At 57.0% G+C, this 11,833-nt stretch overlaps 1 protein-coding gene across 9 annotated transcripts in view; it reads left to right on the top strand.

Moving 5' to 3' along the window:
- The window catches only part of DIDO1 (death inducer-obliterator 1), a 52,468-nt gene extending 41,091 nt beyond the window's left edge, over positions 1–11,377 (top strand). For all 9 annotated transcript variants that reach the window (XM_089897169.1, XM_089897175.1, XM_089897171.1 and 6 more), the window contains one exon: positions 6,842–11,377. In XM_089897169.1, coding sequence (XP_089753295.1) covers positions 6,842–9,888 — 3,047 coding nt within the window. In that variant the 3' untranslated portion in view covers positions 9,889–11,377. The remainder of the gene's footprint in view (positions 1–6,841) is intronic.
- Positions 11,378–11,833: the final 456 nt, after the last annotated feature.

The following is an 11,833-nucleotide window of genomic DNA, read 5'->3' as shown; positions in this document are numbered from 1 at the left end:
GGGCCTGGGCCTGGCCTGCGGGCTTGCCTCCTTGCAGGCGTTAGGCCAAGCCTCTTCGCTACAGGCATTCGTTTTGAGGAGAAACGAGAAATAGCGTTGAGACAGGAACTAGTTCTAGAAATAGTCACTTTGAAATCTGCTGCTCGAATTCTTATCTTTGGCAGACCACTTTCTGTTCACTCATTCCTTAGAAAGTGCTGCTTCTAAAGAATTACTTACAGGCTGACCAGAAAGCAAGCTCAGGCTTGTCAAGGGAGCTAAGGGTGATTCCAAGGGGGACGTGGTCTCTGGGGGCCCAACTCGTCTTAACCCTGAGAAGTTGATGGGACTTAAGTCTCGCAGAAAGATGCCTAAATGGGAGTGTCTCCTTGGCCGTGGTGCCCCCCAAAACGGCTAAGCCTAGAGGATGCTGAGTGTAACCCGCGGTCAGCGCTCTTGAAGCACTTGCTTCTACAGGCGGTGGCTACGCCCGCGCCCGGTGCCTCCGTGTCCATGGCCAGCGCCCCGGCGGCTCTGCGGCTGGGCCCAGCGTCCTGGTCGGTCCCCGTGACCGCAGGGCTCGTGTTCCCTGACATAACACACGGAACTGTCTCAGTGCCAAACACGTTAGAAGCCAAGCTCTCCGGGGGGCTGTCCCACTCCTCGTGCTAAAGCGGTGCCGCCTGATGGGCAGCAGGGAGGGCCGTGGCCGAGATTCTTGGCGGGCAGCTCCTGGGGCGCTGGCCGGCTCCCTGGACGCCGTGTTCCTGACGCAGCGGTGACGGTGGTGAAGCCGACTTCCCGATACCATGAGGAGCCTCCGGTCAGTCACAAGGGCGGAAGCCTGTGCGGGGCCTAGTGTGAGCGTAGATCCTGTGACATGTACACTCTGCGCGTCTGTAGCAGCGGGACCTGGGAGGTGACAAAGCCCTGTTTCACCCGTGTTGGAGGCCCTCTCACGGCTCCACCTGCAGAGCCTGCGGTGGGGTCTTGCCTGACTCTGTCCCGGTGCACCTTGTCACACGAGCAGGGGGCTGCCAGGTTCGGGGCCACAGACAGACCCTGAGTGGGGCAGAGGTGGTTGAGGTCAGGCGTGGTGAGGAGGCAGGGGCGCGGGGGCCACCGAGGGGAGCCCCAGTTGGAGCCGCGGCGGGAGCTGGTGCAGTGCTGGGTTGGGGCCTGGCTGGCAGAGGGAGGGGGCCGCGCTGGGTGTTCCGGGGTGACACGGGGACAAGGAAGGCTGGGCAGGGCGCTCATCTCATCTGCTAAGTGACCACACTTGATGACCAGCGGAGTGGACATCACTCCTCCACCTGCATTCCCAAGGCTGTCACTTCCTGAAGGGGATGCTCAAAGGCCTGCGGGTTTTCATCCACAATAGAGAATGAAGGTTTCATTAAAATCAAGTAGGAAGAGGGGTTTTGGAAACGTGATTGTATGGGAAATTTTACCATAAACTTTTAAAGACTTTTAATCGAAGAGCTTCTAAATCTCAGTTCGCTCAATTTAGTATGTATATTTTTAATTCTCCTGCTACCTTTGTTTGACGTTAACATCTGTGTGTGTTCTGTACACCTGCACATCAGCCAGACTCCCTTGGCCCCAGAGGCCACGTTACCTGCCTGAGCTGCTTCGCACGTTTGTAGCGTGACTTGGCGCTCCCCGGGTACAGACGTCCATGTGTCCCAGGCTCGTGGTGTGTGCGTCATGTGCGTGTTGTGTGTGTGCATGAGTGTTTGGAAGGTGGGCCGGGGGTGTTCCTCCTGTCTCTGCACAGCATCCTTTGACGACACAGGTCCAGTCTGAGGGGCTGCCGTGTCCGTCGGTGGAGCAGCCAGTGGGCTTGAGCACATGCTGCCTGGCAGCGCTGGCCCCGCACCCTGAGGGGAGCACCCTTGACCCCCCCATGTCAGCCCCGCAGCAGGGAGCGCCCGCACTGCCCAGGGTTGTCACTGCCTGAGGTCGCAGGGCCAGTAAGCGTGGAGTCAGGGTCCGACCCGGCCGCATCTCCATCCCAAGGCCTCGGTGGGGCACAGGCCTCCCACTTCGGGCAGCCCGCCAGTGGGCGGGCCTCTTGGAGGAGGAGGGCAGGTGTGTGGGGGTGGAGAGTGCCTGACTCGGCACGTCCGTCTCTGGACTTGGGAGCCCCGTAGATTTTGACAGTATGGCTCACTCGAGAAGCAGGTGAGGACACGAGGTGTTGAATCCATGTGCGGAGCCGGGGAGGCCTGCGCGGCCTGCTCGTGGTCAGCGTCCTCTCCGCCCCACGCTTGGATGGTGGACACGGGGTGGTCTCCACGCAGAACCCACAGCCCAGTCCCTGCACGGCAACAGAGCCCATCCGAGCCCAGTCTGCCTCCAGGGCCTTTTGTCCTCCCGGGCTCCCTCGACTTGTCCCAGAGGCGCCAGGCCGTCGCCACGTCACACAGCCTGGAGGACGGCTGGGAGGCCCGCGTCCCTCTGAGCCAGCGGACAGTCCTTCCACTGTGGACACGGCTCAGCTCAGTCCCACGCACACTGACGGGGCTCCACCCCTGGGGACTCGGGTCTCAGCTGGTCCGCGCGTCTAGGGGCTTTATTCACAGAAGGAAGACCAGTCAGATGGGATGCTGGGCCTAGGCCAGGGCGCCCGGCCCTCCCGAGGGGGTAGGGGGGCGCCTGTCGAGGGCCCTCAGGCATCTAAGGCGTGGACCACCCTGAGCAGAGGACAGGGACCTGCCTTCTGAGGCATTGCAGGGCGAGGGCCATTCTCTTAGCAGGCTGGCTCCATCCGCGGTGTCTGCCTTCTGTCCTCACGCTTAACTGCTTCCTAAATTAGCAGACCGTTTCCGTGACTTGCAATATTGTCAGGTAAGCACGTCTTCAGTTTCTGCGTGCATAGCTGTGTACAGATGCTGTAATCAAAGGCAAAATCGTGCTGAATGGAAAGTGCTTCTCTCTCCTTTGAAATCAATAAAAATATTTCATGGAAACTGGTCATTGTTTGTCTGAATTTGAACCATTTGGTAGCTCTTGGTGCCCATCCAGGTGCACTGTGACGGAGGACTGTCTCCACCTTGCTTTGCCTCAGCCGACGCCAGTGTGCTTCTGGCTGTGCAGGTGGCGGTGCTGTGCTGGGGGCGCCTGGACACGGGCGGGCGGACGGATGGACGACGCTCTCCTCACTGGGACGCGGAGCCCTGGCTTTGCACAGGTCTTAGGGACCCAAGAGTGGGAGCGGGCGAAGTCTGCATGGGAGCCGAGTGTGGCGGGCGGGCAGCTGCTTCTCCCTGTATTTGCTGGGTCTCTGCCCAAGTCCTCTTTGAGGACGGTTGCTGCTAACTCCAGCACAGTTTCTGTTCCCGCAGGTGTGGACGTTTTGTCTTGTCGGACTCAGACCATAAGAAGGTGTTCACTTTAAATACTGAATAGTGGAGCATTCCAGGTAGATTTAGGGGTAAAAGCCTCATTTGATAGTTGGACAGCTTTCATCTGGTTTATTAACTAAAACTAAACCGTGTCCCCCCGCTGTGCCACGTCCAAGGTGCATGGGGGCTGCTTCCCCCGCGGCCCTGTTGCTGACACACCTGGACACAGATCCTGGTTTGGGTCTTGGCTCAGGAAATCCACACACACCTTTTCAGCTGTCCCTCGTCCCTGGGTTTGTCCACTTCTCTCCCTGTACGGGTGGTCTGGGGCTGACCCTTTCACCGTGAAGACTCGGGGACCTACATGCAGCTAAGAAGGCTTGTTTCATCCACACCGGACATTGTGGACACGTTTCTCCCGCAATTTGGAGGGGGTCGGGCAGGGGTGCCGACACCCCGGTGCTCAGTCTGATCAGTACCCCTTGTCTGGAAATGATAGTTCAGTGGCCTCCCACCTAGTTCTTATCTACTTGATGAGTCATAAGCCTCACCACTACCCTCAAAGGGAGGTCGGTAAGTAAGCACCCCGCTTGTAACCATGGGACAGAGGCCCTGTGCGGAGCCGGGGAGGCGCCCCGGGCCCCCAGCGGGAGCCCTGTCTCTGCACGCAGCCAGCGGGGCGCCCTTTCCTCTCCAGGGCTCACACTCAACAGTGGGCGCGCCCACAGGGGCCCCAGGCAGAAAATGGGGCCTTCAGGGGAAAGCTGCCCCTGCCACCACCCCAGTGGTAGTAGCCCTTTGTGTCCAGCGTGCCCTTGCCAGGCGCCTGTCGTGAGGGTGCGGAGCGGGGTGGAGCCAGACGTGCCCTCACCTCCCTAACGGTCACTGCCGAGGCCCCGGTAGCACAGTGAATCATATTCTTCCACGAGTAAGTCATCTCCACGGTGCTAGTTACATTTCAAGTCTCCATGCAGCCATAACGTGCACAGGTGAAGCAGATTTGACTGCTTCAGAAACAGCCCAATTTAAATGTAAAATCCTGGGGAAGATGAGTGGGGAAATTCAAAACTAACCCTCCTCCAACTCGAGCTTTATTAGGTGGCTTACGGGTGTGTGTAGATGAAGCAGTTGAGAGCCGAAAGCATTGAAAAATACGAGCTGCTTCGTTAGGTGCTGGTCTCCAGGGAGTAACTGTTTTCGAAACAAATGTAAATGTTAAGTAATTTAATCATAACCTCACCTGTGATGCCTGTGACCACAAAGGGTAGAGTCTAGAGAATTTTGCCAAGTCTGGGATATATCATTTTTGTTAGGAAGCATATAAAGCTGTTGCAAGTTGTAGGGCTGGCACACCTCCCGAGGACAGGACCCCACCTCCCTGGATTTAATGCAGTGACTTAGCCTCCACACACAGCGTCTTTGACCTGAAACGCGATTCATGCCGCAGGCCCTGGTGTTGGCACCTTAGAAGTTTAGCTCTTCAGAGGTAGCATAGCCCATCTGCACTGAGGACAGAGGACAGTCGTGGGCCCTGGGCTGCTGAGAGGACGCCCCTGGCCGGGGCTCCCCAGCCCTCCCCACCCCCGCCCGCGTGGCCGAGCGCATTCCTCTGCTGCTGCTCACAGAGCTGGCCAAGGCACCAGCTTGTGGCTCAGCTGGGGACCTGCTCTGCCAGCTCTGGGGCCGTGTCAGTGACAGTCGGTCCAGAAAGGGCCACGAGAGCCAGTTGAGCTATTGACTGTGCCCCAAACTGGATATTAGTGAGCTGTAAATTATTCAGTAAGTGGCTGTTATAGTGAGTGAGAGATTTACTATTTTAAGTTAAAATAATTCATTTTCATTAGAAAGCAAACTTGATAGAGTATCTTTCACATCTGAGCAGAACCATCTGGATGCCATGCTCAGTGCAGTGGGCCTGGCCTTCCTGTCTCCACGCCCTCCTTTGCCCAGCTCCTCCTTCCCCTGAGTCACCAGTGTCATCAGAAGGGCAGGCAGAGGACATTCTGGAAGAAGCCGTTCCTCTTATCATGAGTGGGTGTCTTCATGGGCACCTCAGCCCTTGAATGTCAGCCTGTGAAACGAGGCGCTGAACACAGTGGGGAGGGGGGCCGGCAATACCTCGCCGATCCATGCGGATGCTGGGCCAGCCCAGCTCACTCTGGCATGCCGGGTCTTCCTCCTCGGGGGCGGGGTGGGACATCCGCCACCCTCGTGCTCGGCATGTCAACCCACCTCTGTTGGAATTTAGGAAGGGTGACAGGCGCTCAGAGCTACACAGTGGGTGTCCAGAGACAACTATTTGATCTGTGATCAACTTAAAATCACAGAAAGAATAGGAAAAACATTGCTGATTTTCTTTTTTAGTGATTAAACAAAAAATATATAGCACGAATATCTTTTACACAATAGTGATTTATGTGTAAATTGAGTTTATACAATTTGATTAATTTTAAATATGCTGTTGAAACAAAATTTTGGTCCCGTGTTTATCATTTCTCCCTAACTTACCGATCTGTGACTCGGGCTTTTCTCTTCCCCTGTTGGTGTTCCGGGTTTGTTATTAGTGTGAGGGTGGAGGAGCCGTACAGAGACAGTAGCATCCCTGGGACGGTGCACCACGATCCACAATGTTTGGACGAAGACTTTTTTAAGAAATAATTATTTTTTAAGAACTGTGCAATGTTCTGAAATTCCCAGCGTGTTCTCCACGTGGTCTGTCCTTTGTTGCCCCTGTCCGAACACCGTTGGGCTTTAAGCCGCACGTCTTGTGTTGACAGAGACCTGAGCATTCGGTAGCTTTTGATAAGTTACTGGTCGTTGAACATCTTTCTAAACCTGCAAGAACATTTGTTTTAGGCATTTTGGTCAGCGTCACTTTTCCCGTCAATTGTAATTCTGACACCAGTGACTAATGAACTTATCGAATGGTGTGTGCTATATCGATCAGTATAATTTTGTTGATCATTATAATTGAGTTGTAGAATTGGTCCTTAATTGAACCTTTAATTTTAGTATGAATAGCTTAATTTACATATTGCAGCTCATAAGTTAAAGTCGAAAGGGGGTGCTGCCTTCCTGATTTGTAGCAAGAGTCAAATAAAGGAACACAGCTAAGGGTTCGTTTAGAAAACATCCTGGTACATACAGGCTTCATTCCCAGTAGGTGAACGGCCTGGAGTGTGTGCGTGCTGGCCTTCCCCACCTACCCCAGCACGCCTCTACCCTAGCGTTGTGTATAATTGAAAATCTGTAATAATTTTAGCACTGGGCGAATGCGCGTGTGCATTGGGCCCTTGGTTTTGTGGTTTGTGGGCCCGTCAGGCCGGGCAGGTGCGCGGTGCAGTCTGCATCTTTTGCAGCTGGTCTTCAAACACTTGGTTCTGTTTTGCCACAGAATTTCCTCCTCCTCCCTCTGGAAACCATCCCCCCGCTGCCCTTCACACCCAGAGTTTACCCCTGAAGGACAAAAGCTACAATTCGATTCTAAAATTTGCACAACTGTTTTGTTTTTTTAGGTCTTGAGTCACCGCGTCCAAACATAATCCTGGGGTTAGTAATCTGTCAAAAAATAAAGCGTCCTTCAAATGCCGGCGAATTAGACAAGACAGAGGAGAAGCGGCCCCGTACTCAGACACAAGAAGAAATGGATCCCGTCCACCCCAGAGTGCCAGCAGCCCTGCTCCCTGAGAAGAAGCCGCCCAAGTACCCGCTGTGCCCAGGGGACGCGGCTGTCAGCACCACACCCCCGGGGTCTCCCCCACCCCCACCCCCTCCTCCAGAAGCACCAGGCGCGCCGGCCTCGTCTTCCGTGTTACAGATACTGTCGTCGCTCAAACCAGGAGCCACGAACACTGTCACGGCATCACCCGCGTCAGTGACGGTGGCCGCTTCCTCTGTCACTTCCTCTTCTTCAAAAACAGCTTCGCCCCTAGAACATATCCTGCAGACTCTCTTTGGGAAGAAGAAGGCGTTTGACCCCCCCACCAAAGAGCCTGCCGAGTCGGCCCCAGCCCCCCACCAGGACTCGAGAGCCAAAGCCGGCGGCGGGCTGCCGGCAGCACCTCTGCTGGACCCAATTGTCCAGCAGTTTGGTCAGTTCTCAAAAGACAGAGCTCTGGAGGAGGAGGAAGACGACAGGCCGTATGACCCCGAGGAAGAGTACGGGCCTGAGAGAGCCTTCGACACTCAGCTTGGAGACCGCGGGCGACGCCAGGACGCGGAGAAGGCCGCGGAGGCAGCTGAGCGGGAGGAGGTGGCCTATGACCCGGAGGACGAGACGATCCTCGAAGAAGCCAAAGTGACCGTCGACGACCTGCCCACCAGAATGTGTGTGGACGCGCACGGCGGGCCGGGCCTGCCGGCGCCCTCCTTGGCCGAGCAGCAGCAGATGCTAGAGGAGCTCACCAAGCAGATCGAGGAGCAGCAGAGGCAGGTGGAGGAGCAGGAGGAGGCGCTCAGGCAGCAGAGGGCGGCCGTCGGGGCCTCCATGGCCCACTTCTCCGTGTCGGACGCGCTCATGTCGCCGCCGCCCAAGGCTGCGCTCCTGCCGCCGGAGCCGCAGGCTGCGGCCAAGCCGGCCGCGCCCCCCGCTGGCAGCCAGGCTCCGGGCCCGAGCGCCGAGGCGCGGCTGAGCCGGGACCCCCGGCAGGCCCGGCGGTTGGCCGCGGAGAGCAACGAGAGCGAGGCCGCCCCGAGGCCCCCGCTGGCCAGAGAAGCGCCCGGAGGGGCCGCTGCCGGCCCGGGGCCACTCCCGGCCCAGGAGGAGCCAGAGTCAGCCCCTCCACCGTGGGCTCCGGGCGAAGAGGCCCCACTGCCGGCCAAGCAGGACGGCCCTCTGCGCGAGCCCATGGAAAGCCCGGGGCCTGAGGGCGCGGCCGGCGGGGACGGCGCGGCCAGGCCTGCCCGGAAGGTGCTGCTGCCCACGCCGCCGGGTGCTTCCTTCCAGCCCCTCTTCCCTTCGCAGCACGAGGGCCAGACCTTCCACCCTCCCGGAGGAAGGGATCCTTTCTCGGGTCCAGGGTACTCTCAGGAAAAACCTCTGGGCTCTTGCCAGTACGAGGATCAGAGAAATGCTCAGTTTCCCGAAAAAAGTGACTCCCTGGCAGCTGAAACCGAAGGAGACAGAGAGCCACAGCCCAGGCCAGGTGAGGGGGCCGGCACATTCCCTGCCGCAGCACAGAAAGGGGGGCCTCCACCCCAGTTCCAAGGCCAGCGGGAGCCTGCACCGCGTGCTTTCGGGATGTCGGGCCTTCACGGCCCCAATTACACAGGCCCACGGGGGCCAGTCCCTCCGTTCTCGGAAGAGAATTCTAATAACGACGGGCCGAGAGGGGGCCCTCCACCAGCCAGATTCGGGCCCCAAAAGGGGCCCATCCCTTCCTTGTTCTCAGGGCCACACGGGCCACCTCCCTATGGGGACGGAAGGGGCCCATCCCCTTCCCACCTGGGCGGGCCCAGGGGAGCAGGGCCACCTCCGTTTGAAGACCGCAAGGACCCCCACGGGGAGAAGAGGGAGTTCCCGGAGGCCCCTTACGGTGAGGCCTCGGGCCCCCCTGGCCAGTGCGAGGGGCCCGAGCAGGCCCCGTTCCTGGGAAACAGGGGCGCCGCGCCTTTCCAGTTCGGGGGCCAGAGGAGGCCTCTGCTGTCGCAGTTTAAAGGACCCCGAGGTGGCCCTCCTCCCTCTCAGTTCGGAGGTCAGAGAGGCCCCCCCGCCGGCCACTTTGTGGGCCCGAGGGGGCCGCACCCTGGGCAGTTTGAAGGCCCCAGGGGCCAAGCCCCTGGATTCGTGCCGGGACCCAGGGGGATGCAGCCTCAGCAGTTCGAGGAGCAGAGGGTCCACTCACCGCCCAGGTTCACCGGCCAGAGGGCACCGGCGCCCTTGCCCTTTGGGGGGCCCCGGGGGGCCGCTCCCTTCCCCGAGAAGAGCGAGTCGGCGCCTCCACGCTTCCACTTCCAGGGCCCGGCCGCCCCCGGACCCAAGCCGGCGCCCCGGCCACTGCTGGAGCTGCCCAGCCACCCGCCTGCGCCACCCGGCGCGCCGGCCCCAGGCCCCGAGGCCGAATTCCGCGAGGGCAGGGGCCACGAGTACAGAGGCCCAGGCTTCGAGGGGCGGCCCCGGGACAAGGCCCCGGAGGAGCCCGAGGCCCCGCCGCCCGACAGCCGCCCGGGCCGGGCCCTCGAGGACCGCCGGCGCGAGCGGGAGCGTGGGAAGCCCTGGGAGCGGGAACGCGGCCGGACCTGGAGCCGCGAGCGGGACTGGGACCGAGGCCGCGAGTGGGACCGACACCGCGACAAGGACGCTGGCCGCGAGTGGGACCGGGGCCGCGAGCGCAACGCGGGCAGGGACAAGGGGCGCGAGTGGGACCGGGCCCGAGAGCGGAGCCGCAACCGCGACCGCGACCGCGACCGCAGACGTGACCGGGAGAGGTCCCGCAGCAGGGACCGCGACCGCGACAAGGCCCGCGAGCGGGAGCGCCGCAGGGACCGTAGTCGGAGCCCGGAGCGACCCCGGGACCCCAAGGCCGAGGCCCCGCGGGCCGCCGCCACCACCGCCCAGACCTAGGGCCGCCCGTGAAGCCGCGCTCACGTGCTAATAAGCAGGTGGTCTTGGAAAGAGCTGGGTGCTCATGCACAGGACAGAACCTTCTGGACTTGAGAAATTACTGTAATTTTGTGTATGATGGTTTCTTACAAAATTTCACACCTTTACAATTCTGATGCTTTTTAAATAAAAACAAAAAACTAAGAACTCTTTAACATTTCCATTTAAATGTACTGAAATGGGAAAGTACCTACAAAAGCATATTGCTTTTTCAGATTATAAAGTTATCTTTTCTAATAACTTGACTATTGTAAATTTTAAGGGAGTTTAGTGGACCTCAGAGCCATACCTTTCCTGACATGTCATCTGTGATACCTGTTTCCAGAAGCTGACTTCACAGGGTTCGGGGGCAGGCGGCCACGTGTTTCTGTGCATGGCTGTGTCAGATCGTCTCTGGAATGTTGAGAAACACCAGACTTAACTACAGGTGCATCTTTCTCTTGTCATGAAGAAATTTGAATTACAAATTCCAACCAGGAAACAAAAACACATTTCTTTGTTTTGCTCAGTGTTTAGGTATCCCCTTACATGTTCCCCCCACCCCCAAACATGATTAAAAGCAACACCTGAATAGAAATTGTGGAATTTTAAATAACAATTTATTTTAAAAGGTTTAAATTTTACCAGCCTAAAGAAAGTGAGAAAATAAAGCAATTAAGCGTACTTTAAAAGGCAGGGCGGGTGGAGGGAGTAGGTTTCTTTGATTTGAATAATCAGGAACGTTTTGTTTGTTGAACTTTACCATCTGAGCGGTTCTCTGTCCCGGGAAAAGTGCACTAGCTCCGCACTGTGATACATACTTGTGACAAATCTCAACGTTTGTCGTTGAAATGGAACAATATTTGTGTAAAGCCTGAGATGAAAATAGTGATACTAGCTTAAGAACTACAAACTAGAAAGCTTTTCACTGTGAGACACAGTATACTGCTTCTCGTCATGTATTTTCCAAGTACTTCTGAAGTGCGAAAGAGAAAAAACTTGCTAATTTATTTGACTGTACAAATAAACTTTGATAATTTTTTTATACTTTCATAAACTTACTTTTGCAAATATAAGATTAGAGAATTTCATTTGTTCTTTGGAGTCTGTTCCATTGTACGTCACTACGGATTTTTCACTTTCTAGCACAAACGCTTAAGTTACGAGAACACCGAGAACTTAGCAATTTGGAGTGATTGGTGTTAGAGACCCTGTCAGTAGGTTACGTTAAAGTGGCGACGAGTTCCAACATCTAACGAGATGTGAAGGTTTTTTTACGTGTAAGACAAAAAAATTTTTCTAATTTAAATACAACAAATGTAAAAAATCAAGTGTGTTTCTTTAGGTTTACTTGATAGAAATTTCTGTAAATTGTATTTTATATTGCAAAGCATTATATCACTGTACATTAAAACATGGAACTTCATAGCTTTGTTACTTGAAGTAGAATAAACATCTACAGAAGGTTTTCTGTCTCGTGTGGCATCGCGTTGGAAAGTCGGGTCTGGAGAGGGATGCCTCAGCTCCCGCTTCTTGGCAGTCGGCGCGGTGTGGGCAGCGGTGCCCTTTGGCCTGAAGACCCCTGCCGGATGCACCCCGTTCCCGGGATGTTTCCAGCACAGGACCCCATGTCGAGCAGGAAGCCCGAGGCCACCAAGGGAAGGACAGAGAAGCGCACGGTCGGGATGACAGAGACGTGGGGCAGGCGGTACCGGCAGGGTCGGCAGGCACCCAAAAAGTCCCCAGCCGCTGACCCGGGCCTTAAAGGAGCACCGGCCTGGTCACGAGCGTGTGGTGAGGCGGAGCTGGTGGCCCAGGTGCCTTGCCGGGTGGAATAAGTGGCAGGGGCTGTACCAGCAGATGCGGAGCCTTCAGGTCAGGGAAGCGGCCGCGGCTGGGAGGAGAAGACAAAGGTGTCGGCCTTGCC

This window comes from Delphinapterus leucas, chromosome 15, assembly GCF_059928025.1.
Source record: "Delphinapterus leucas isolate spDelLeu-1000000601 "Yukka" chromosome 15, BTC_Dleu_Yukka2, whole genome shotgun sequence".
Taxonomy (NCBI): Eukaryota; Metazoa; Chordata; class Mammalia; order Artiodactyla; family Monodontidae; genus Delphinapterus; species Delphinapterus leucas.
Note: the sequence above shows the minus strand (reverse complement) of the source record. Positions and strands in the feature narration are given on the sequence as shown.